The sequence below is a fragment of the Botrytis sinoallii genome (genome assembly GCF_014898435.1).
Source record: "Botrytis sinoallii strain Bc 23 chromosome Unknown BSIN_008, whole genome shotgun sequence".
Classification (NCBI taxonomy): domain Eukaryota; kingdom Fungi; phylum Ascomycota; class Leotiomycetes; order Helotiales; family Sclerotiniaceae; genus Botrytis; species Botrytis sinoallii.
Window position 1 is genome coordinate 47,602 of NW_024066035.1, and position 26,280 is coordinate 73,881.

At 42.0% G+C, this 26,280-nt stretch overlaps 9 protein-coding genes across 9 annotated transcripts; 5 read left to right on the top strand and 4 right to left on the bottom strand.

The window, feature by feature from the left end:
• Positions 1 to 2,264: 2,264 nt before the first annotated feature.
• Positions 2,265 to 3,242, top strand: EAF02_005111 (uncharacterized protein; the record flags this gene model as incomplete). Its single annotated transcript, XM_038901159.1, has 1 exon — positions 2,265 to 3,242. One exon carries the CDS (start codon positions 2,265 to 2,267, stop codon positions 3,240 to 3,242), a length of 978 nt encoding a protein of 325 aa, XP_038758499.1.
• Positions 3,243 to 4,898: 1,656 nt separating this feature from the next.
• Positions 4,899 to 6,717, top strand: EAF02_005112 (uncharacterized protein; the record flags this gene model as incomplete). Its single annotated transcript, XM_038901160.1, has 2 exons — positions 4,899 to 5,229; positions 5,276 to 6,717. 2 exons carry the CDS (start codon positions 4,899 to 4,901, stop codon positions 6,715 to 6,717), a joined length of 1,773 nt encoding a protein of 590 aa, XP_038758500.1.
• Positions 6,718 to 7,300: 583 nt separating this feature from the next.
• Positions 7,301 to 8,691, bottom strand: EAF02_005113 (uncharacterized protein; the record flags this gene model as incomplete). Its single annotated transcript, XM_038901161.1, has 8 exons — positions 7,301 to 7,370; positions 7,416 to 7,832; positions 7,876 to 8,016; positions 8,090 to 8,127; positions 8,179 to 8,222; positions 8,283 to 8,426; positions 8,484 to 8,592; positions 8,641 to 8,691. The coding sequence occupies 8 exons, from the start codon at positions 8,689 to 8,691 to the stop codon at positions 7,301 to 7,303; spliced, it is 1,014 nt and encodes a 337-aa protein (XP_038758501.1).
• A 525-nt stretch (positions 8,692 to 9,216) lies between these two features.
• EAF02_005114 (uncharacterized protein) lies at positions 9,217 to 10,788 on the top strand (the record flags this gene model as incomplete). The annotated part of the gene is made up of 5 exons (XM_038901162.1): positions 9,217 to 9,390; positions 9,455 to 9,578; positions 9,634 to 9,757; positions 9,849 to 10,300; positions 10,466 to 10,788. 5 exons carry the CDS (start codon positions 9,217 to 9,219, stop codon positions 10,786 to 10,788), a joined length of 1,197 nt encoding a protein of 398 aa, XP_038758502.1.
• A 1,730-nt stretch (positions 10,789 to 12,518) lies between these two features.
• Positions 12,519 to 13,034, bottom strand: EAF02_005115 (uncharacterized protein; the record flags this gene model as incomplete). Its single annotated transcript, XM_038901163.1, has 1 exon — positions 12,519 to 13,034. The coding sequence occupies one exon, from the start codon at positions 13,032 to 13,034 to the stop codon at positions 12,519 to 12,521; it is 516 nt and encodes a 171-aa protein (XP_038758503.1).
• A 1,502-nt stretch (positions 13,035 to 14,536) lies between these two features.
• On the bottom strand, positions 14,537 to 16,286 carry EAF02_005116 (uncharacterized protein; the record flags this gene model as incomplete). The annotated part of the gene is made up of 4 exons (XM_038901164.1): positions 14,537 to 15,400; positions 15,454 to 15,706; positions 15,879 to 15,940; positions 15,996 to 16,286. The coding sequence occupies 4 exons, from the start codon at positions 16,284 to 16,286 to the stop codon at positions 14,537 to 14,539; spliced, it is 1,470 nt and encodes a 489-aa protein (XP_038758504.1).
• A 2,702-nt stretch (positions 16,287 to 18,988) lies between these two features.
• Positions 18,989 to 22,377, top strand: EAF02_005117 (uncharacterized protein). The gene is made up of 2 exons (XM_038901165.1): positions 18,989 to 19,902; positions 19,972 to 22,377. Exons 1-2 carry the CDS (start codon positions 19,836 to 19,838, stop codon positions 21,261 to 21,263), a joined length of 1,359 nt encoding a protein of 452 aa, XP_038758505.1. The 5' UTR covers positions 18,989 to 19,835; the 3' UTR covers positions 21,264 to 22,377.
• Positions 22,378 to 24,062: 1,685 nt separating this feature from the next.
• Positions 24,063 to 24,829, top strand: EAF02_005118 (uncharacterized protein; the record flags this gene model as incomplete). The annotated part of the gene is made up of 3 exons (XM_038901166.1): positions 24,063 to 24,128; positions 24,249 to 24,359; positions 24,674 to 24,829. 3 exons carry the CDS (start codon positions 24,063 to 24,065, stop codon positions 24,827 to 24,829), a joined length of 333 nt encoding a protein of 110 aa, XP_038758506.1.
• A 416-nt stretch (positions 24,830 to 25,245) lies between these two features.
• On the bottom strand, positions 25,246 to 26,051 carry EAF02_005119 (uncharacterized protein; the record flags this gene model as incomplete). Its single annotated transcript, XM_038901167.1, has 2 exons — positions 25,246 to 25,334; positions 25,403 to 26,051. The coding sequence occupies 2 exons, from the start codon at positions 26,049 to 26,051 to the stop codon at positions 25,246 to 25,248; spliced, it is 738 nt and encodes a 245-aa protein (XP_038758507.1).
• Between the last annotated feature and the right edge of the window lie 229 nt (positions 26,052 to 26,280).

Consider the following 26,280-nt stretch of genomic DNA (forward strand, 5'->3'; position numbering starts at 1 on the left):
TATCTCCAAGTGTTAATGGATTATTGAAACAATTCATATTGAGAATCTTATTCTTATTTTGATAATTTAGATGAAATTTTATACGAATTTTGTATACGTTTTGTATTTGGAATGCCGACAATAGTATCACAACAACTACTGGTTAGAATCATTTGGGGGCAATTGCAATCAATTTGGTTTAATAATTATAATCTAAATCAATCGCGAAAGGATTGTATTTCGAAGAAAAAGTTTCCTTCGAAATTGTTGTGTGGATATGAACAACTAGCTCCTAGAAAAGAAATTGTGACGGAAACGGTGTTGTAGACCATATGGATCAGATCATGTGATGGTCAGGTATTCATTATATAGAATACTCCGGAGCGGAACAACGATAACCGGATCGGCCCGCAGGACCGATCACCGCTCCCGTGATCGGTACCCGAAGATCACCCAGTATATAATCCTATCTCTTCTCTACGAGAAGAGATCAGTTCTAACTGTAGATGAGGAGATATACACATTTTCATACTTATACCATTATTGTCCAATCATTCCCCTCCATCGTGATATGCTATTGTCCTGTACGATAGAAATGAAGTTCGAAGATCTCGACGTTTGTGGGGATTCAAAGTATAAAAGAAACTCAAATTCAAGTCTCAAGGTCATTGGATAACTAAAGTTTTAAATGTACATAAATTCATTTTTTGAAGTGTTCGAAGTGTAAGGGTGTATGTAGACTTATGTCAAGATCCTTGTTTAGTGAGTATCGAATAACTAGCAACATGATTGATTTTCTTCTAAAAGGTATTATACTTTCTAAACACCTCTTTTCCATAGCACAGTTATCGCACGAGTCATTAGTTTTCTCGATGACATCCATCGACCCAAGCGCCCAACAACTTTTTCTAGGTTTAAATATTTCGAACTCCATATGAGATTAATCTAAGCTTTCCAGATCCACTAAAGACAACCAATTAAGAGCCTGACATCAAATTAAGATTTAGTGTTGCCAATCTACCAACATGCAAAGCTCTGAAATCTCAAAGGGCAGAACATTGAATTTTCCTACAGACATCAGAACCATCCCTCCCCATAATCTTAGGCAATATCAGCTTGCCTGATCAAATTATCCCCGGAACTCGGCCAGCATTGCACCAAGTTCCTACCTCGGTATCATCAATACTGAAAAGATCGACCGTGAGCATACAAACTCCCGAGATTACAGACTCCATTCCAATTCCCTTGAAGAATCTTGGAAGAAGGTGAGATAAAACGAATGGTGTGCAAACTGATTTGTGATAACTATGCGAAATTTCTTGAACTGGATATCTAACTTTATAGCGAGCCCTGAGTCTGTAGCTATGGCATACTGCTCGATTATTCAAGTTTCAAAAAATTAAAAATCAATCAAGTTTCTCTTTAGCAAATGCGAACCTGTGAATACTTTCTATGAAGCATACTCTGATCGAAAGTCTGATATCCTGCACCCTTGTTCAAGGAAGCTCTCCTGATTTGAACGCTTACTATCTTAACAAATTCGGTATTATGAGGCATATTGAGAGGATTATTTTTTTGGGGGGAAAATACTATGCAATAGGAGGTGAACAAGCAAGATGTGAGTACTAGTTGTTCTTGGATACGAGGAGTAAATATGGGGAAAAAAGGGCTCGAAGCCTATTGAAAAAGAGGTAAATTTGATTGTCATTTCTGAGGAATTGAAGCTAGGTAAGATTCTAGAACTGCCGAGGTCGCCTGTCTCGATTCTAATACCATACTTAGTACCCACTTGGCATCTGATATATACGAGCCAATCAAAACACTACCGTAATTAGAGGGGCCTGTGACAAGCAGGCTTCCCCACAATTTTGTTTCAACGTTGTGTTCTATAGTACCTATATCACAAAAACCATTAATGGGAGCAATTAATGAAATAAAACTAAGCTAGTTGCTCGGAAAAGCCAATAAGATATAGACAAGTCTATCTAAACACTACCATAACTAAACGACTTGTAATGATTGGACTTGCTCATAATTTCATTTCAATGTTACGTCCTGTAGTAGGTATATTGCAGAGAGAATCAATTGTAAACGATTAGTATGGTATACCCTTGCTAGCTGTTTCGTTGGCAATTGAATCGATAGACTTGGCGATGTCACCGGCCAGGGAGTGATATGATATAAAGAGAGCAGGATCGCGAGGTTCTTATGTTCGATATCCTCTCAATCATCTCAATAACTTCATTCCTCTTCCAACGTCAAGTATACTGTGATATATCTTCAGCATGACTCGCATCTCTACTCTGTTCTTCGCGGCATTACTGCCACAAGCATTCGCCGCTACATGTGATCTCCCATCTAAATATAGCTGGACGTCCACTAATGCATTGGCGACACCAAAGGCAGGATGGGCCTCACTGAAGGACTTCACCCATGTTGTCTACAAAGGCCAACACCTTGTCTATGCTACAGACCACGACACAGGAACCTCCTATGGCTCAATGAACTTCGGGCTCTTCACAAACTGGTCCGACATGGCCTCAGCCAGCCAAAACAAGATGACTTCAGCCACCATTGCCCCTACACTCTTCTACTTCGCTCCAAAGAGTATCTGGATCATGGCCCATCAATGGGGCCCAACCGCTTTCTCTTACAAGACATCAAGCGACCCAACCAATGCGAACGGTTGGTCAGCATCGCAGCCCCTCTTCTCGGGCACGATCTCTGGCTCGATCTCTGGCTCTAGCACCGGCCCCATCGACCAAACCGTCATCGGCGACAGCAAAAACATGTATCTCTTCTTCGCAGGAGACAACGGCAAAATCTACAGATCCAGCATGCCAATCGGTAATTTCCCCGGAAATTTCGGCACAGCATCAACCGTAGTCCTTAGCGACACAACCAACAACATCTTTGAAGCAGTTCAGGTCTACACCGTAGCAGGTCAAAACAAGTACCTCATGATCGTCGAAGCAATCGGATCAAATGGGCGATACTTCCGCTCATTCACCGCTACAAGTCTCAGCGGTACATGGACCCCACAGGCTGCGACTGAGGCGGCGCCGTTCGCTGGAAAGGCAAACAGTGGTGCCACTTGGACTAACGATATCAGTCATGGAGATTTGATTCGCAGCAACCCGGATCAGACGATGACGATTGATCCATGTAACTTGCAGATGCTGTACCAGGGAAAGAACCCTTCCTCCAACGGCAACTACGACACTCAGCCTTACCGCCCTGGAGTTTTGACTCTCAAGAAGTAGAGTGTGAAGCGTATCGTAGCGCTTGTGGAAGTTTGAATCTGGCGAGCAAGGAGGGTAGGGGGCGAGGGGATGGTGTTGAGAGTCTTAGTCGAACAAGACTCGAAAATTTGCCTTTCTATTTTTTATTGTATTTATTATTGATTGTACATATTGGAACACGTACATATTCTGTCTCCAAATCTTATATTTGCCTTTTTGCCTGTGATTTGCCTGTTTCAAGATGCACTCATTTGCCACAGCACGTCATCGATAGAGAGAGAGGATGTCGCTCTTGCATTTTTGATACACGAATATGTAGACAACGAAGCCAAGCAATGTGACCTGTGTGTGGTGTTAAAATTCTGATATTTTGATGGTTCTCGTGTCCACCACATAGCCTGAATAATTTCTATCCAAATCCATTCCGATACCATCCAGCACCGCGGTGCACCCAAACTAGACCCAATACACCAATACATCAACTGCGCCTAGATTTCCGATATCTATTACCAAACCATATAATCTGCTGCGGATCGACCGTTATATTTATAGGAAGGAGGATGAACGGTAGAGGTCGGGGATGATTGGCAGTGGTAGTGGAGTGAGTCAAAATAAACCTTTAAGCTTATACATAAACATGGCGGACGAATTCATCTCCATGCGACTTTGTGGATACTCTGATGGCTTATCAATGCTTTCTAAAGTTGGGACCATTCTTTCGGTCCGGTTAGTAAATGATTAATAAGGCGGGGGCATTGAGGATCTTGTGAGTGGAAATTTGAGTCTCCACAGTTCCCTCCATTCCGTCTGTCTGTGCATCATTAAGAATTTTCTGTCGTTTCAAAACTCCGCCACGCTCTTGATGAACTTGAATGGACTTGATGAACCTGATGAACCTGATGAACCTGATGAACCTGATGAACTTGATGAACTTCATGAATCATGACGTTGGCTGAGCCCATACAACCCTGACTCCCTTCTCTCCTGCGTCGATGACGCTCCCCTCTCTCTTCTGACTGTAATTCATGTTAGATCTACGTTAGACAGCAGAGTCCATGGATATTTCAGACTTTTCCGAGCATTGTACGACGCTGTCTGAGGCGAGTCAGGTGACGAGGCCCATAGAATGTTCGTATTGGTCGGATTGGTCGGATTGTCCCATCATACTTTGATTGAATGATAACATGACGGCACTTAATCGGTACTGGCAATTTTGATGGGCGCCGACAAGCAGATCCTTGCGTGCGTCAATGTCCTTTCGGCATTATTATTTTTTGACGAGGCTTTGCCGATGTCACAATCAAGCGGTTGAGGCTCGAACCAAAAGATATTGTGGACCATAACTCTTAATTCTTCAAAATCAACGCAAGATCCATGAGTTTGACGCGTGGAATGCCATCTCGGTATCCCCCTTTGCTTTGTCAGATAAGAAAATTGCTTTGTTAAAGTTGCGAAGAACTCACCGATGCGACATGATCCTCAAAATCGAGTTTATATGCTCCACTGAATGCCCGAGTCGGCGGGAGAGATGGTTCTAGATAGACCCAGGGTCGATCGACAGTATATGGGACAGTGTTCATATAAGTTCACCTACGACTTCATCCAATTCTCTGTTCTACTCACCACTACATTCTTTCGTTCTTTCACACCCTCATCTGTCTATCAATCCAAACGATCATGTATCGTGCACTCTCCACGCTTGCTCTAGCCTCTTTGGCTGCAGCTAGCACCGACTCTACCTTGACTTATGATTATATTGTTATTGGTGCTGGAACCAGTGGTCTAGTCATCGCAAACCGTTTATCCGAGTTGAATGTCACTGTGGCTGTCATTGAGGCAGGTGATTCGGGTTACAACAATCCCAATGTGACAAACCCGTCCGGTTATGGATTGTCTTTTGGAACAGAAATCGATTGGGCGTATCAATCGACCAACCAAAAGTATGCAGGAAACATGAGCCAAATCTTACGAGCTGGAAAAATCATCGGAGGGACCAGTACTATCAATGGTATGCTTCCTCATTAAATCATTCAAGACATTTCTAATATAATCAGGAATGGCATACACGCGAGCGGAAGATGTTCAAATTGATGCTTGGGCGGCCATTGGAAATGATGGATGGAACTGGGAAACTCTTTTCCCATACTACAAAAAGTCTCAGGCACTCACAATCCCTACTACTGCTCAAGCTGAAGCTGGTGCAACATATGACGCCTCAGCGAATGGATTTGATGGACCGCTGAAGGTTGGCTGGCTCAATAGCTTGGAAGATACTAACAACTTCCACGCAACCTTGAATGATACATTTGCAGCTCTCGGTGTTCCTTCAAATGATGATGTCAATACGGGTAGAATGGTTGGTTACAATCGATACCCAGCTACTTACGACAGAACATTGAACATTCGTCATGACGCGGGACGAGCATATTATTACCCAATTGCCAACCGCACCAATCTTCATCTTTACCCAAATACTATGGCTCAACGACTCACATGGAGATCCAACACTGATACCCCTACCGCAAATGGAGTCGAAGTTCTTCCCAACAACTCAAGTATTCCATACACTATTCGTGCAAACTCCGAAGTCATTCTTTCAGCTGGAGCTCTAGCATCTCCTCTTCTTCTCGAACTTTCCGGTATTGGAAACCCTTCCATCTTGAGCAAGCACAATATCTCAGTTGTAGTTGATCTTCCAACTGTCGGAGAAAATCTTCAAGATCAAACAAATACTGGCCTTGCATACAGCAGTTCAGCCAATACCGCTTTCCCCGGAGCCGGAACCTTGGTAGCTTATCCTTCCGCAGCCCAGGTATTTGGTTCTGAAATTCAAAATATCTCGGCTCATGTTCTTCAATCTCTTCCTTCATATGCTGCTCAAGTATCAGCTGCATCAGGTAACATCACCAAAGCTGCAGATTTGTTGAAATTCTTCAAAATTCAACATGATCTGATTTTCTCAACTACTCACCCAGTTCCAATGGCTGAAATCCTCATCTCACCATCCGCAACAGCTTTCAGTTCGGAATATTGGGCCTTGTTACCATTTGCAAGGGGAAGTATTCACATCACATCTTCCGTAGCTGGCACACCCGCAGCTATCAATCCAAATTATTTCATGCTTGATTGGGATGTCACATCACAAATCGCTACGGCCAAGTTTATTCGCTCCATTTATGCGGCTTCTCCATTGTCCTCTTTCGTCGGACCAGAGACCAAGCCTGGATTGAACACATTATCAGCCAATGCCACGGAGGTGGAATGGTTTGAATGGGCTAAAACTGTTTATCGTTCAAACTTCCATCCAGTATCAACGGCTGCAATGATGCCAAGAGAGATTGGTGGAGTGGTAGACTCAAGGTTGAAGGTATATGGAACGGCGAATGTGAGAGTTGTGGATGCCAGTATATTACCTATGCAGGTCTCTGGACATTTAGTTAGTACTTTGTATGCTGTGGCAGAGAGAGCAGCAGATTTGATCAAGGAAGACATGTAGATGTCTCGCAGTTCAAGGCAGGATGATGCCCGGTATGATGTTCTTAGCATTCAGTACCGTCGCCATAACATTCAAAGAACTTAGTGTATATACTTTTACAATTTACTTTTTAATTTTCATGCTCACATCACCCAGTCACCTCTGTGATCATATGCTCAACAGATTTTGTTTCGGCGGAAGAAGGGATTCTCAATATGAGAGTTTGCGTGATATTAAACCAAGTGATATTTCCTTAGGCTAGTCGCCCAGCAGCACCCCGCAAGTTCTAGGTTCTGATAGCACATCCCCCTGAGGCTTCAAACTCTGCTATTGGAAAAAGATTTAGAGAGCTGTGAACATGGGGTTGTTTGGTATCTTCTACGACATTTGGACAATTGTTACAGTTTCATTGTAGCATCTCAGACTGTATACTTAAGACGATTGTTCTGTGAGAATCTCCTCCGGTTAAACTTTAAGGATTTTTTATGACTAAAAAATTTGTGTTAAAAAAGTAAGATTTTTTTTTAAATGTTTCCAAGCATCAGATCTTCATTGTCAGCCACATAGCTTCATCGCGAAAAACTGTCCAATTGGAAAATTCATTTCATTCTTGTAGAACTTTATGATCTACGTTTATGTTTTCTTGTTTTGGTTTTCGACCATATACAACATAGCTATAATATCAGTCCCTGTACATAAAATTGAGGACAATAACTCACAATGGATAGTACGGATGTTTTCTCCTATTTTTGATTTCCTTTTTTACTTCTCCCAGAAATTTTTTGATGTCGTCTAGACTCCAGCCAAGTTTATCAAGGGAACGAATACTCATACCTTCTAGTCCAATCATGAAGTTTTCCTGTTCAAAAGCCCCGATCAACTTTAATCGTGGATCTTTCGGCCATGGATTTGAAGGAATCTTGTATTTCTTTTCCACAACAGCTTCGAACCCAGCTTTTTCGAACCATTTCTTGAATGAAGCTGGATCTTCTAGAGGGGTTCCGAATGCAACTGCTGCGGCTCTAATATGCTTATCATATTCGCGGAATTTACTGTCAGGGGGTAATGTATCGTCATCGCAGCCTAAAACACCATGAATTGATTGGAACTCTATCCAACCACCGGGTTTAATGTGACTAAATAGTTAGAACTTGTCTAATGTCCGAGGAAGAGACTTACTCATAGCATTGAGAAATCAAATCCGGCCAGTTCCTGACTGAGAAAAGTAAATCTCTAGCGAAAACAAAATCGAAATTATCCTTCTTCCATGTCCAAGGCTGAGTGATATCGTCGACTTGGAATTGGCAATTTGGCGGAGCCCTAAAAACGAGTCAGATCAAAGATATCTGTAAGTTTTGCTTTACCAATTCACGACGTTGCAGAGAGGCCTTACCAAATGGGTTGTATCGGAGCAATATCTATTCCCACGACCTTTTCAAGGTCAGATTATCTTCATCATTTTGAATATGATTGGGAACTCACCTCAGCTGATGGATAAGCATCAGCAAAATCAACACTCCAAGCTCCTGATCGTAGTCAGTATCTGTTTGTTTTGGTGTGACCTTAGAATTGCACAGAAAGCTAACCAGTTCCGGTACCAAGGTCTAGGACCTTTTGGACACCTGTATCAATAGGTGCTAAGAATCGTTTCTTTTCAAGAAGCATGAAATACTTCGCATGCGCCATATCGATTCGGTCCATCTCTACTTCGTCCATTGGCATTCCATACTCTTTCAAAAGTCAGCACTCTAAAAAGCAGTATATGCACATCAGAAATTAATCTTTACCTTCCTGACCATATACAGCATACGTTCTTCCATTCTCTTCTACTCCCTTTATGATGCTTGAAGTCAGCGACGCGAGAGAGCTCCTTGCATCTTCTCCGACGTCTGCTCCCTGCTGTTGTCATTATCTAGAATCATTCCGCATTATTCATGAACGAACCTCATCAACAAAATCACCATCCCCAGGCTCGATGAAGTTTCGTTCTGACATTGATTATCTCAACTGTTGCAACAATCTTCGCATCATTCAAAAGCATATTGTGGGTATCTTACAGTATTTATTACAAAAGCCGCTAGAAGATTTCCCCCCACAGTTTGAGCTTCTAGAACTAGAAAGGATATCCGTTCTTTCTTGGGTTTTCACAACCATGTTATTGCGATGGTAATTCAGTGACGTCCTTGTGGATTTCTGATGAGTTTTTCGGGACGGCTCGATCTCTCCCTGCCCCCGAGCTTGTGGCTGGGAAGCGACAAGGTATATTCGGGATATGGATTTGAATCCGGTAGCACATCCGTTCTTAACAAATATTCCACGATCGACCGTCAGCAAGATTGGGTTATCCCCACTTCAAACTGTTGGATCCCCACATCATGTTGACTTAATGACGTGGCGCTTCAAAAAGTTCGAAATAAACGTCCTCCGTCTTAACTACCCAAGTACATAGCATGATCTTCCTTATATCCGTCAACTAATCAGCAGCAGTTCTGTGGATTTGCAACGACGTTTGAAATCGACATGGATTCTTTCCAAAACTATTCAGAATTGTCGCAAACTGCTGATGAAATATCAACCAAAGTCAAGAATTTTGACGGCAATCATCATGCCAGAACCGAACTTCTCAAACAGATTGACAAACTTCGACTTCTGCTTGAGGAGCCAATTGACGCAGTGATGCGGCAATGGGAATACGTGCGTCTCAGCTCTTATGACGGGTAGATAGTCACTTTAAGTTAATCATGCTAATATAATATAGACAAATGTCATTGCTGCTCTCAATCTTTTAGTTGAAACAAAAACATTCGAGACAATTCCGCAAGAAGGATCAATCACGACAAAGGACCTTGCTGCAGCAGTCAATGTAGACGAATCTGCCATTGGTTCGTTGTTCCACTAATAGACACATCCCATGGAATCGAACTGACTCTTCTCAAGCCCGTGCATTAAGAATGTCTGTCATGTTTGGTATTGGAGAAGAGGTAAAGTCAGATGTTTTTGCGCACAATAGTAAATCTCTTGCATACCGACCCGGTTTCCAACAAGAATTCTTCAAACTCATGTAAGTTATAGAAGCCAATGACCTCCCTAATCACCCTTCCCCCTCTTCCCTACCTGCTCCTTGATTACTTAGAAAATTCCTGATGATCTAGTTATGACCATACTCCCGCATATATCAAGCTCCCAGAATACTTCCGAACTCATTCTAAAGAAGATCTTTACGATCTGACAAAGGGACCATACGCCTATGGCCATGGATTAGAAGGAAAAACTTATTATGAAGCAATTTCTCATACTCCAGAGCGTCTACATATGTTTAATACGACCATGGTATCCATGGAAAGACAATCTCCAATCACCGGCATGTATCCATTCGCTACACTCAAGGACGAAGTTGAAGCGGAAAGAGCGAGACCATTTGTGGTGGACATCGGAGGTGGAAGAGGCCAAGCTTTGATTGCCATTCAAAAAGAAGCACCTGAAGGTTTTGGGGCAAAGATGATTCTTCAGGATAGATCAGAGGTTCTGGAAAGTTTAACTGAGCAAGATATTCCTAATATTGAGAAAATGGTTTATGATTTTCATACACCCCAACCTGTTAAAAGTAAGTTACTCACTATATTTCATTCACGTGGATCAGCTTAGACGGGTTATGTGATCGGTTAAAGGAGTGCATTTGGGGAACGTCAGAGATAGAAGTACGGTGGTTGAAAGACTTAATGATTTGGTGCAGAAACCCAGATGGAAATGGAAATCTAACACAAAATAGATGCTCATGTCTACTTCATCCGACGCATCCTCCATGATTTTTATGAACCAGTCTGCGTTCAACTTCTCAAAAATATCGCATCGGCTATGGGTCCTACATCCCGCGTGGTGATTGCTGACATGATACGATCAGAGAAGACTGATATAGGTGGTGAAATGATGATTTATTGGATGGACTTTTGTATGATGATGTTAAATGGAAAGGAGAAGAGTGAAAAAGAGTTCAGAGAGATTATTGATGCAGCTGGATTGGAGGTTATCAAAATCTGGAGGTATCCAGTTGGAACGCAGGCACAGATCGAGTGTCGACTGAAAAGAGTATAAATAATAAAGTATTGGCTATACTATCTACATAGTAATAGGTAGCTCAATCGATAGATTGGGTGTTCTAATTTTCTGGACCCTATCTATGTATGATACTTCAAGTTGTATGAAAATATCACAATGTAATAGTTGAAGAGAAGACAGAGAAATGAATAATAGTAAATCATGTCATACGAAAATTATCGGCTTACTTACAAAAGGGGTAAAAAGTATAAAATCTACATAATTTATTCTTAACAGAAAGACTTAAAATTCAAGACGAAGAGATTAAAACAAAGATATTTTTATGGTCATTTAGTTATATTTCAAGATCTGGAACTCAATTAAAGCAAAACGTGTTTTTATTATTTTTACTCTAGAAACGATTTTCTAGATTTTTTTTTCAACTCTTGACTCCTAATAAACCATCTTATAAATGAAAAGATATTTTTTTATTTCAAATTTCTGTTAGGTCTCGTGATAAGTAACCAAATACTCGCTAGTATCCAGTCTTACCCATCAAACAAAGCAACAAAGCAAAAGAACAAAGAAAAAGATGAAGAAACTCCGCTGGAATCCTCTCGAAGACTGACCGTTACGTAAGCATTGCTCGCAATACTCGACCCATATGGGATCTTGACCGTTCCAGGAGGGGGTCGTTCGTCCAGATGCGCAATCGCTGCATGGGGTTCCGATGAATTGGTGGCTGAATCCACCGCAGCAGCAACACTTGACTACCTCATAGTCACAGTAGTTGCACTGCTCTTGGTAACCTGACATGTTTGAGGATTTGGATTCAAGATTTTGATTGTTTATCTTGTGAGTGTTCTGAAGGTTTGAAGATGCTGCTGAGAGAATCTTATGATGCGATTTTTACAGATATAAATACAAATCTGTCTGGGATTGTTCACTGACTATTCTCTTATAGTTCCCATTGAATAATGGCCTAGTTTCATGCGGCTGGAGAATTACATACCAACTTGAGTCTTTTTAGATATTGTTCACATAAGATGGGATCATGATGTTGTTGTCTAGTCATTATAGCAAGCACCGCAAGGTTTCAAGAGAGTTTGTAAGTCAGAAAATATCTCACAGATTCAGCGTACACGTTTCCAAAGGGATGAGAGGAGTCTCGCTATTGAATCTAACGCAAGCAATTCACAGAGAGTTGCAAGACTTGAAGACCAGCGATGACTGGATGGAGCAAAATGGGGGAGAGTAACAAGAGACAAGGAGGACAGTAAACAATCACAGGAGCTTTATGTAACGAATTCGTTCCTGAGGGTGTCGAGACAGAGACGACGAGTTTGAATTTGAAACTCAGACATTAAAAAGTCCAAGTGACTAACAAAAACCAATACATTACAATGTCCCACAGACAAACAGAACCAGAAGGTGCCCGCTCACGAACGAACGATTTAGGAAACCATCAAAACCCAACGAGTATCCAAAAAAACAGGGCTAGAGTGCAAAATAGACAACCATTCTAAATCTACAAATATACTTGCGAAACCGACACATCCAACAGACTAAGGCGCGGCGACCATGATCGTGAGCTCAGCTTGAGTCATCAGGAATTCACAATCCATTATCTGAGATTCACTTGACGATTATTTCGCTAGTAGGTATTTAGAGTACATCTATTCTTCTTCAGTTGCAATAGCGGGAAACACTGGTCATTTAGTCTAGAACATGTCACGTATTTAATTCCTGACCATCTTAATACTCTATTCCCAATGCCTCTGCCTTGCTTAACCCAAAGCTATCGAAGCGCGTGCAGTGGCAAAGAAAACCAGCATCAGAAGCTCATCTCCAAATCGCCCCACTCGCCCTCTAATTCTTTGATACCACAAGAATGTGATTCTCGGAATGCTAATTCTTGTATCCAAATCCCTATCATGGTATAACACACCATCGCGGTCTGTGAAAGCAGCATGCAGCATGTCTTCAAACTCCTTTCTTTTATCCTCCCAGAGCGAGCACTCCCTAAAGCCCCTCTCGCCTTGTCCTATATCATCTGCTGGGTCTTCCTCCTCGGTATATTTATTTTTCTCATCTCCACCTCCTAAGAAATAAATATTGTATTCTTCGTCCTCCTCCTCATCTCCCTCCTCGTCGTCATCAGTCTCGAGTGGTTTTCCATGTTGCTTGCGTATTAGTTTTTCGATCCTCATAGATCTCCTTTCAGTGAGGTAATGTCTCCTGGGTCCGGACTCCACATATTTTCTAGGTCTCAAAGGCCGGAGTTGAAGAGCGGATTTCCTCATACAATATTTGAGCAGATTCTCAGGCTTGGCCCACAAAAATATGATCTCCTTCAGGTTAGGAAAGACGCGAGCAATTTTGTAAATTTCGTTGCTATCAAAATAAGGCCAACTTAAAGGATCGAGAATGGCAACTCGGATACTCTCTTTTTCAATGGTGCTGAGCTCGTAAATCACTCTCTCGAAACCACGGAGCGAATGCCCTCCGATCTTGTCCCGTTGAGATTATAGAAGACTGTCCTCGAGAGAATTGATGGTGGTTCTGGGACTGACATGATAGAACTGAATGACGTAAGACCTTATTTAATGTCAGTACATCACCACTACCATTGCATTTTTGAGTACAAAGATCTTACAGGAATGTGCAGTCTATGCAGAGTGACCGGGCCGGAACGCTTTTTCTTGGTGAATTTCAGAAGTCAACGTTTTGTTGCACCGGGAAAAAAACTGGAATCCGGATGGAGTGAGGAATTGAAGATTGTTGCAAAACAGAAGGGAGGGGTTTAATTTATATGCTCGAGCCACCTTTGCTTGTCGGGGTCAAATAGCAAATATCTTAAACGAAAACTTTGAATGAGCATCTGAGAAGTGAGCGGTGTGTAAAGCAATAAGTATCCGAAACAAGCAAAATTCTTCGTGTATGATCCTTTTCAAACAAGCAACCAGCACAAAAGAAGCCCGTGACTTAGATATAATATCTCAGTATCTATTAGTATCACCAAATCCACTAAACTGATTTATACATCTGATTGCAAAATTCCTTGTCCTTATGATGTAAAGTTTGTAGAAGATGCGAAGTAGCTGGGGTTATGTCTCTTGATTAAGTGTTTTAAAACCTGACATCCTTCATAGATGCGAATATGAGGCAGGCTGAAAAACGCTTGCAAAGTAAGATCTTACATTCCCCAACAGACAAAGCTCAAAAAATACAACTAGACATCCCGCAGGATTCACGGAGAAAATTCCAACCATTTTCAATTTTCAATTTTCAATTTTCAAAGTCAAAAATGAGCAACCAGCTTGCTCTTCACTCGAAGCAATGAAGCTCGCCATCTATGATCTCCCAAACCATAGCTTTGTCAGTTATCATTCACCTCGTCTTACACAGTGACAACACAGGTTCTTTCTCGCCTTGGTCAAAGTCAAAGTAAAAAACGACATCTCAGAGACTACCGTTACATTGCTGTTGAAAGTACCAAAATCTCGAACAAAAATAATCTCCAACTTATCACAGCAAAAGCGCTTCATAGCTCGAATTTTCAAGCCACTTTTCACGGATACTCAACGCCAGAAATTACAACCATCTCGCAAATTAAGAAAAGTCAAGTCGTTTTCATGTCTCAAATTGCGAAAGCATCCAAATGGAGTTTCAAAGGGGTACTATATAATGGCGGACCTCCAGCTTATCATATGCATCCCATATACGCCGCGATGGCCAATTTTACCCAATTTTACCCAATTACACTTTTATACAATTACCTTTACATTGAACTCGAGCTTTCTGTCTAAAACTCACCTCCAGAATGTAAAACACCACCCACAACTTTTCCCAGAACTCCCCTAATCCCATTCCTATTCTCTCCTACACATGTAAAAACAACCGCCGTCCCCCAAGCAAAAATTGCTCTCTCAATCCACTGCTCCTCCCATTTATACCTCCTCGGCAGAAGTGTAGCTAATGCTCTTGGTGCTACAAATAATCCCATCTCTTCCCTCCTCTTTGCACTTTCTATAAGTACACTCCATCCACACATCCAACATCCGGTTCCTATACAATATCCTGAATCGATGGCTTGGCAGGCGTGGGGAGATGTACCAAGGATTTGGGGACCGAATTTAGTACGAGTCAGACAGATGCCATAGTAGAAAAGTGTTATGAAAGTAGAGAGAAAGGTCGAAGAACGAGCTGATGATTTGAGGGCATGAGTAAGAGCTTTTTTCGAAACTTTTGGGTTACGGAAAATAAGTGCCAAGTTTAGTGGCAGATACATTGAAGCAGACCAAATAAAAGATTTATAAAATCTAGACACCGCATGGAATTCACAGCTTGGACCAGCACCCATGTGGACCAATTCACAGGGGAATGGGATGGATTTTGTAGGGTCCCCATACTCTTCTGGTAGACCATAATCTTTGCACATATCTCCTAGGAGATGTGCTTGACCTGTTTCGACTCCATATTTTAGTTCACCATAACGACAATAGCGGAGAGCTTTTAGTAGACGAGAATCCACTTGAGCGGCGGATTTAATCCATTTGTTGTAGGCGCTAGGAAGACGAGCGGGGGTGTAAATGAAAGCCCACATTATTAGAGCGCAGGATGTGGCGAACAAAGCTGGGTCTGTGAGGGATGAGATTGTTCTGTCTACCTAGTGTCCAAGTCAGCAGTGCATTTAGAGGCTATTCGAGTATGAAAACTTACCCTCGACCACCTGCCAGAAAATTGCCGCCGGCTCTTCCGTCTAGCCCATAACTCCCCAACTATGCAATCGACAGCTCGAGTAAAAGCGAATAATGTCAAGTCTAAAGTTCTTCCCGCAAACCGAGTAGGGCGTAATTCGATTCCATTTTTGGTTTCATATGGTAGATCTTCAGTGAAGGTTTTACTTGGACGGGATTGAAGTAATTTGAGACTGAAGTAAGCTGATATGAAGGTTGAAAGATAGCGAGTGAGCCTAGAAAATCTTATATCAGCATGGAGAGTCGGAAATGAATTCCACTGCCACAACGATCTATACGGGAGGTGGGACTGGTTAGGATATTATGTATAGCATTCAATGCTAAGCCCATTCTTCCTCTCACTCGAAGTTGGTGAAGCCCATTCTACATTACAGAAATCCAACAAACCTGAGCTGGGTAATCACAGATAGATTTCCCAATAACCTCTCAAACAATTCCCGTAAAGGAATCTAGATCGGCAGTCAGCATCATCCTCATCGTTCACCATGACCAACTCTCACGTGCCTGTAATAAAGTACTGCCTCCGACCAGCGCCGCACAAAATGTTGGAAACCTTTGTATCTCTAAACCCCCTTTCAAAATTCCAACTAACGAAGTCCAGAAATAACCTTCACCATCGGGTCTTGGGTCAATGTTCTTCCGATGTCGACTCAAGTGAAGCAGAAAAAGCGTCAACAGTCTTGGTCCTGCGCTTGATGCATAACCTAAGATGTAAGCTCGAAATAGCGGTCGTAGTATGATCGGAATTGCTGCATCCAAACTTTGATACGGCTTCCTCAATGGGGATTCTTGCATTTTGTAGTCAATAGTCTTTGGGCATCAAAATCTCTAGCTGTGTAACTGTGCAAGATCAGCATTACTATCCCAAGAAGCAGACACTAAATCTGCACTCGCCGCAAAGGATTGAATTATATCGTCATATGATGTAAACAAGGTTCAGAGAGAGCACAAATTAGAAGACATATGGTTAGCCTTGCGATGTCTTGTCAAAAGAGGTATTTACCGACATGATAAGGTGACATTACAACTGCATGTTACTTGAATGCAGATGGGCCGACTCGATAATAATACATATGTAGAGGGGGCTCGAGGGGGGAAATCATACCTAGCTCGGTTGAATGAATTAAACCTATTGAGGGTGGTGTATACCCGTTTTAGGTATTTACCCCCGGAATGATGGTTTGATGAAAATGCGGAGGAAGATGGAGAAGGTAAAATCCCCGTGCCGCAGATGTTTTTGACCTCGGCGCGAAAGGATTCAGGGAATTTGACGAGAGGAAGAACAACGAAAGACAAAGAAAGGTACGGCAGTAGTAAAGAATTAAAAATTAAGGATACACAAGTAGTGTGAAGATTGGATGACTGATTGACACGTTCAATCGCGGCGATGATAAGATGTTGGGATATCTTGATTGTTTCACTGCAGGACTGAAGTATGCAATTTGAATGCATTCGTTGACCTGCTTGCCAGCTTGCTTGGTACCGAATTTGAAAGCTAGGATGACGAACGCCACATTGAGAAATATGCAACGTTTCCAGGTTATGTGAAGAAACAGTATTGACACCGAGATTGGAATTGGGAATGCCGACACGGCTCAACACTTGATACCGGCTCGGAAATGGTCAAGATTGAGATTGAAGTGGACCTAGGTATAGGTTTTTTTTTTGGCTCAAGTGGGAGGGAGGAGGTGAGGACAGGATTTAATTCCTGCAAGTAATGATGATCAATTCGCAAACAGAGTCATGTTTGTTGTACCAAAAGAGCCGAATGAGGGAGGGGTCACTGATGCAGGTACGATGATACGGAAAGTGGTGTTGAATTATCGATGCTGGTGGGTAGATGTAGGGGGGGGTGATATGCGATGGGAGATGGGAGATGTGAGATGTGAGATGTAAGATGTATGATGTGAAGTTTTGAGATGAGGTACTTTGTAGAGTGGTCTACTGATGGTGATGAATAGGTTAGTGCTGAATGGATTGGACTGGTAGGTTTGTGAGTACTAGTGAAGTATGTTGAAGTAGTTCTGTACGATAAGATGATAGATTTATTCCTCCTTTCTCAATTCAGCAAGTGAATAGTAAATGTAAGGAGGAAGTCAGTACTAGGTCTGTACTAATAAGTAGGTATTATTGAGAATGTCTCATACTCTCTCTCTTTAGCTTCTCACATCTAGGGTCACGCGTCTCTCTCCTTGAATCATTTGTTCCCCTCAATTTCCCCAGCTACTACTGGTATTAAGTGTCTTGTTATTTTCATCACACTTCACTTCATACTTGACATTGCACATCCAACTTGTATTTCACACCTCACTCACATTTACTAGGTAATTAGACTGGGGCTCGCCATTCCTTGCCTTTTGCATTTGTATGGACGGCATGTACCGATATCAATTCCCACACACACGCTACCTAGGTACATATGTATCATGGACTGAGTAATGAACGAGATAAATACAGATTCTTTCATCACATCACATTACGAAGAAAAGAGGCATGCGAGCGTGCCTAGGTAAAACGGCCCCACATGATATTAGTGATATATTAGTTCAGTTAGTGAGGTTAGTGTACGTTGAAAAAAGACCGGGCGTAGGTAGGAGTAGGAAGGGAAGGGAAGGGGGCTCGAGGGGGGGAAGGGAAGAATGAAAAGAAAAGAAAAGAGTAGAAAAGAGTAATCCGTCTGCGAAATTGACATGTGATTGTTCTATGACCCTTCTCTCCAAACAAGCGTCCACCAGTGGTGGCCCATACCACAATACAATCATGATCCGACCTAGTCCCAGTGAAGTGTGATCCCAGGGAACGGTGGACGGCGGACGGCATGAATAACGGCATGAACATCCACAAGATCATCAACACTAAGAAGAACTAGAAAATCAATTCTATTATACATAGCACGTCGAGCCTTGAATACATGGTAGCTAGCTACCGAGTATGCGATAGCTATACGTACACAGGAACATTCGTAGAGTACTCGCTCAAGTAGTCCTAAATCTTCCGAAGGGTCAAGCTTCATGTGTCTTGTCTTGTCCATTTACTATGCCCTGCTAGCTAGCTGCTATGTCTTTGCTCTGCCTTGCCGTGTCATCCTACCCGTTGCTCATTCTCTCTTTGGCTTGGTTTGACTTGACTTGACTTGACTTGACTTGACCTGACTTGACCTCACTTCACTCCAACAGTAACAATCTCCTCACATTGAATCAAAATCAGCTTGGCCCACATGGAAACTCTCGGAAACAAGATTCTACTCCAAGATAGATATCTGATGTCAATTGTTCTCTCGTGTGCCACGTTGGAAATTCCAGTCTATCTCAATCAAAAGTTACTTACGGAGTAGAGATGCAAATACCTAGGTAAATAGGTAGCTACCGATACTTCGCTTCGTATTCTAACCTAGGATGCATATATATATATATATATATATATATATATATATATGTTTATATATATATATATGTTTATATATATATCTGTTACCCATAATTATAGTTGTATTTAAACCAAATATATAAAAAGAACATCTAGTCATCAGTAGACAGCAGACTTGTCAATCGAAAAGTTGCGCTGTTCTTTGATAAATCTATTTGCTCCTTGTCTTCTTTTGTCCTTGTCCTTCTTCTCTTCCACCTCCTCTCCCCTCTCCCCTCCTCCAAGGAAATTCAAGCCGAGAAAGCTCGATCTCTCTTCGTGGACCCTTTCTTTCCCTTACCCCAAAGAGAAACCTTGAAAGGATCAGCCCCCCCGGAGCCCCCCTCATACCTAACACCTACCTACCAGGTACCTAAGCTTGCCATCAAAAAATTGATTCTTGGTCTGTTCCCCACCACAAGGCCAATGAGGAAAGCTTTCCCAGCACTCTTACTCTACTCTCACGCTCACGCTCACGCTCACTCACACTCTCTTCCAATATCTTTCTTTGATTCGGAATAATACATTCATTCGTTCACTCAATTTAATGTTCCTCAAATCATTGATTCCTTCTTCCTTTCGAATAAGGATCATGGAGGAGTGAGATAAGTCTTCGCCCTTTGTTAACTCACGTATATTTTTTTTCCGATCTCTCTCAAACAACCTGCATCCTATCGACGAGTCGTACCTTTCTGGAGGAAGTAAACAAATACTAGGTTGATATCACACGGAATACATCATTGAGCTATCGGTCACACAGCTATCTAATAACGCCGAATCGCAAAAAAAAAACCCCCCTATCATTTTGTACATATTTGATACTGGAATCCTCGATACTCAATCCTCGATACTCAATGGTCAATACTTTATATCCTCACTAAATTCCCTCGGGATCTCTTCTCACGAATCTTCTTTTTCAATTAATTTCTTTTGGCACTCATGCTTGCGATTCAACGTCTTAATATGGGTTCGTCGAAGCCACCCGAACTTGATATGCCATTTGGCTGTGAGTATCTCTTTATACTTCTCAATATGTACCTGGTTACAAAATATACATGCTAATATGATGGGTCAGACGCATTTGATTCAAACTCCACTTTTCCTTTCCCTTCACCTACAGCTCCAGCACCAGGTCCGCCATTACTCGATGATAGCGAATCCAACCTTCTCGATACTTTCTTTGACGGAGTAAGCTCTGATCATTTTAATTACGACTTCTTCTCAAATACACAAGATGGAGGAGAGCTTGGAGGAGGGTGGGAAGAATTACCCCCGGCATTTATGGGAACGAGGGTTACTTTTGATCAACAACCTCAGCTTTCGAATCCAATGTCCTTGAATTTCGGTGATAGGAATACCGGAATGCATCCACCATTCTCTCAAGCACCTTTCTCACATTTGCCACCTTCGACTGAATCCGCAGATGTTTTAGCAGCTGCTACCGTGTTACAAAACGGATCAAATGCTCGATCACATAGTTTAAGCAGTGAAACTTTATTTGGAAATCATGGCTTACCATCGCATCCGGGAAATCATCACGTCAGACCACAATCCATGTCGCATTACCCTACTCCAACATCAGGACTGGATAGACCTCGAGATGGATTTATGCGCGATACTTTATATACCGAAATGATGTTTGGACCGAATCATGCCGGCCCGGACTTGATGAGAAGACCAAAACCCGTTCCTCAAAAAGTCGACATAAGATGGGGTTCTGATGCAGGATTTGGATCACCACAAGGATTTGTTCCACCACCAAATGTAGCAAAAGTCGACGAAGCGGAACGACAAAGATTGCAGGCATTCGATGGATTTATTGGGGCAGCTCTATGTGCGGAAAGTAGTGCGGAAAACACGAGACCGAACAGTCCGACAATGCAAAAGAATTTACCACCGCAACGACGGCAAAGCTCGGGAGTTGTCAAGGAAGAAGATACGGAGCCACCAAAGAAGCGACGAAAGAGTAAATTTAGTCCTGTTGAAGACGCGAGAGAAGACGATGAGGAACCACAGCCTAAAGTGGACGGTAGGAAAAAGAGGAAATCCGTGGTGAAAGTTAGTGGGAGTTCCCCAGGACCATCGGAAGCAGGTCACAAACGACGAAAATCTACTTCGGCTGCGGCAAAATCTACCAGAGAAAATTTAACAGAAGATCAAAAGAGAGAGAATCATATCAAGAGTGAACAAAAACGAAGGACTCTAATTCGAGAAGGATTTGAGGATTTAGGGGAATTAGTACCAGGGCTACGAGGTGGTGGGTTCAGTAAGAGTGCGATCTTGGTAATGACGGCCGATTGGTTAGAGGAGTTGATGCAAGGAAATGAAGCTCTACGGAATAAGATCGATGCTGCGAAAGGCAGATGAGATTGAGGGACGAGTTATTGATCACTGTTCTTGCGCATGATCATTCCCACAGTAAAATCCTGGAAAGGGGCCATCAAATTTCGACAGCAAACTGATCCGAATTCCTGGAGTGAAAATGGGAGGGCATGAAGTGTCCATGGAGTTTGGTGTTTGGTTCTATGGGGAATTCAGAGACCGTACGCAATGAGTAGCTTCCAGTCTCTCTAGCATACAGGGTTTGAGGCGAAATAAAGATACCACGTGGAAATGATGGACATATCATACCAGATCTGCAATCATCTTGTGGAAAAGGAAATGAATTTAATTGGTAGTAAGGACTACCTAGTTGGTTATCAATGAGGGAATAAGCACACACTGCACAGTAGCAGTATAGCAATGAATTATAAAAGTTCAATCAGATTAAGTTGGAGCTTAAACGTATACATTCCCATTGATTATGCTCTGTAAGGAAATCCAAGCTGAGCAGATTTCACTTTTAACGTTTCTAGCAATTTTTGTATTTTCGATTCCTATTTGCATTATGTTCTATTTATGAAATTTTGAATTGCATTACACCAACTCAAGCCTTTTCTTACCGAAATATCTCTCACTCTTACTTGTCAAATCCAATTTCCTGCTATCAGTTTAATCCAAGTATGCTCTTTCAAACTCAGCTTGTCGTCATAATCTTATCTTTGGCATTAGCATAAGAATACCAAACCATCAATATACATTCAAGGTGCTACATGGATATTTCCAGAAAAAAGAAAAAAAGTAAAAAAAAAGTAAAATACCATCCATCTGCAATATAAGAACAGTCTTGTTTTTTATACGATTGATGAGGCAGATGTACTTTGCTATTGGGTTTGATACTGGGCTGTGGGCTGTGGGCTGTTCATAAATTGATATTGGGTTGGGAGTTAATGGGAGGAGCTGGAGCGTGGTATGGTATGGTGGATGGTATAGTGGATACTCTTGGATTAGATTTTGTTTGGATTTTGTGGATTGGTATTGAGATGTTGATATTTGGATGAGATCTTATGGTGGATGAGATCTTATGGTGGATGGTGGATGATCTAGTAGATTAGTCTCTTATGTGCATCGAATATCATTGAGTGAGATGTTCATGAGACTGTGATGATTTATCTTTCTTTGTATGCATAGATAGTATACTTTGAGGACTTGTACGATTTTGGGGTTGAAAGGTAAATAAGAGAGGATAATTTTGTTTTATGTGTTTTCTGTGATGTTTCGGAGCGTAGCGGAAGAATATATACAATATCTTTGTTACTGTATATAAGAACTTGCGCAGTCACCCCTTTTTTTTAACTGATATGTCTTCCTCTGGGGTGGCAATTTGTATGGCGGTCTTCTTATTGTACTTTCATTTCTGACCCAAAATTCCTTCTGTAACATTGTCATTGTCATTGCTATTAGCGTGATATATATCCACAGATCATAGCTACCCATCCATTTCAGTTGCAGTCGCAGTCGCACTGCCAATCCACAAGATTGCAATCGCCATCGCAACTGACTAAAACTTATCTTTGACATCCTACCCAGAAAATCCACACACATCCAGATCTTCCATAGGTACCTAGCCAGTGAATTCCTCAAATCAGAATTAGAAGACTCTTGAGAATGAATTTCAATACACCTCGGGATACCTCCCTAGTACCTCAAGCTCTCTTGCGAAACATCACACATGATGAATGAGTTGGAAGCGAAAATGAGGTTACGTCTTGGTTGTGAATGGGATTTTGAACCGGTGATCGAGGGGAGGGGTAGGTAGATGAATATGTTGTTAATTAGGTACGTCTAGTATACCTGTATGCATCATGCGGAATATTCATCAGGCTCATCTTGTTAGTATGTGAATGATTTATTTGATGCGCACACTTGACTTGAGTTTCTGTTGATTGTAGAGTTTTGTGGAATTTAATTCGTGCGTCTATGTAGCACCTTGTAACTAATTTTGTAGAGTATCATGATCTTTGTTACTATTTGACATCGAGGTCTTAATCAGAGTATATGATATATGATATTATAGATCTTTCAACCAGGGTTTTAAACACTCTCGCACGTGTTTAATATAAGATGAATGCAGATTAGGTATATATTGATCAGAATCGATAATCTAGGATAATTCGACTAGAATCGAGATGCAATTTTTCGGGTGGGAATCGAATTTCGCCTAAACCATTAGATCTCTCGTTTACTTCGAAAGCGACGAGATGATGGGTCTGTAAGATTCGAGGATTGTAAGGTAGGAATATAAGAGAAGGGTATCTATCGCAAACCATCAAGTCTATTATAATAAGTAAATAAAGTCTCTGTAGTGATGGAAGCCGTGGGGGAAACTCTCTAAGGATTAGTCACTTGTATGTTATCACAAACTGAACCGTGAGGATATTTACTATAAACTATTTCCGTCTGGCTCATAACACGATCGAGCTATCTTCCCAACTATAGCTGTCCGTGTCTAAATGATCTCATGCGATGTCTTTCGGCACACAATGAATAATTCGCCTATCATTCGTATATGTACGAGTATAAAATAAAATAAAAATGAACAAACGTCACATCACCACAATTATTCACTCCACTCCACTTTATTATCCCTTACTAATCTTCCCACATCAGCCAATAACATCCTGAATTCCCCACTAACCCCTCCAAAAAGCCGAGTTATCAATACCTACCTATCCTACCTTTCAATATCAATATCCTAATCCCGAAATCCACTCCTCCTCCCAAAACTTTCCTCCTTCTCGCTTTCAAAGTCTACCTACATTTGAATCGCAATCCCCCTCCGCAACCATGGTTCTCGTCCACATCGTCCTCTTCGAATTCAAACCTTCCACTCACAAAGATCAAATCGACGAAGTATGATAATCTCCCCTTCTCCCTTGACCCGCCAAGCCTACCCAAATAACATGATCACCCATCCCATCCCAACTCCTCTCCTTTCCTCAAAATATCAACTAACGAAACAAAAAACCAAAGCTATGCAAACATATGCTCTCCCTCTCAACTCTCTGCTTACACCCGGAATCTCATAAACCGTATATTCTCGAATCTTCGGGGGGGAGGGATAATTCGCCAGAGGGCCATCAAGTAGTGTTACACCCTGCTTTTTATGTTACTTCCTATTACATCTCATCCCATCTCATCTTATCCCATCTCATCTTATCTCATCTTATCACATCTCATCACATCCCATCTCATCGTTAAAATCACCATTCTATACCTCCGATCCCGCCCTTCTTCCCAACATCCCTTGTCTCACTCGTCTAATTTCTTAATCCCCCCCTCCATCTCCTCTCCTTTCCTTTCCTTCTTACCTTTCCTTGTTACCCTACCTCATCTCACTCCACATTCCCAAACATCATCCAAGTATCACCTAACTAATACTCTACTCCTCCTCCAAGGGCGGTTTCTCCCACGGCTTTGTGTTTCATTTCGCATCCACCGCCGATCGAGATTACTATGTGAATGAAGACCCAGCACATCAAGAGTTTGTCAAGAAAGCGGGAGGGATAGTGCAGAATGTTAGAGTTGTGGATTATGAAATGGGTGCTTTCTAGAGAGCGGAGTTGGGGTTGTGGAAGTCGAGTGATGGAAGGGGTGGGATTGGAGATGTAGGGGATGATGGTAATGGAAACGTGATATGTATACCAATGATATAAATGCAAGAACTGAGACGGAAGAAATGAATAGTGCTAAAGACGATTAGAAGCGAGAAACATTTGACAAAAATTCATTACTGTCATGAAACTTTGTCTGCATTAAGTATCGATATGCTGTACAACTATATGCAAAGTCTATCCTGCCTGTGAGGTATCACTGTCCCTAATTGCCAATCCGAAAAAGTATACCACCGGAGCGTGCTTATACGCAGGTCGGTTCCCTCCAACGCCAACCGAAACGCCATCCAATGCATGCCCATGCTTATGCCCATTATATCACAAATCTAATACTGTCGTATTTATCGTATCATCAATTATAAACCCTTGGAAGCTCTCTTTTCTGCTTCTCGTGCTGCTGATTCGTCTTTTGTCATGAATGATTCACCGCATCCACAGGATTTGTCTGTGCATTGTTAGTCGGAATGGCCAATGAATGAGATGACATTGAATGAGAGATATAGTGGAACTTACCGATATTTGGATTGTCGAAAACGAACTTTGCGCTTAGTCTATCCTCGACCCAATCCATTGTGCTACCAATAATCTTGAGCTGTGCGGTTGGATCAATGAGAACTTTGACACCATCCTGCTCATGAACAATATCGCTGAGGGCACCTTTCTCAACATATTTCAAGTCATAAGCCGAACCACTACATCCACGGGCTGCGACACTGATCTTGATGAGTTTCGCTTCAGGTTGATTGCTCAAATCGCGCAAAACTTCGACGGCTCGTGGGGTAAGGGTGATGGTTTTCTTAAGAGGAACAAAGTTGAACTGTCGCCTCTTCTTTACAGGCTTTGACTTTTGGGCTTCCGCTTCGGTGACACCAATCGAAGGTGGGCGAGTGTCGTGAACTTGTGGAATGCCTCCGGTGATGGACGTTTCCGGAAGAGCGGCTTCGCGGGCTGGTGGTGGTGGCGGAGGGGTGGAGAGAGTATATGTTTGCCAGGTACTGGTTTGCATCTTGCGTTTTGCCTCAGCGCCTGCGACTCGGGAAGAAGAGAATTGACGAATGATGTGTGAACATTGTCGTAGAGGGGCCGATGGTTGTGATGAGGCAAATCTGAAAATGATGGGCGCTGATGATGTCAGAGGAGCAACCGCTCTTTGTAAAGACATGTTGAGGGCAGGTCTGACTATCGATATGTTGAAGTCAAAGTATTGGGTGGAAGAATGATATATTAAAGGGTTTGAGATGTTATGTTAAGGGTTGTTAATCACATTTGTAGTATTCTTAGAATCCTTTCACTTCCTACCTAGCCTGTTCTTAGAAATCATGGGCTCACTCAAAGTTCAGTTCGGCTCAGGTCGGGTCGGATCATAGTTTTACCGAACCAATGGTAATGGA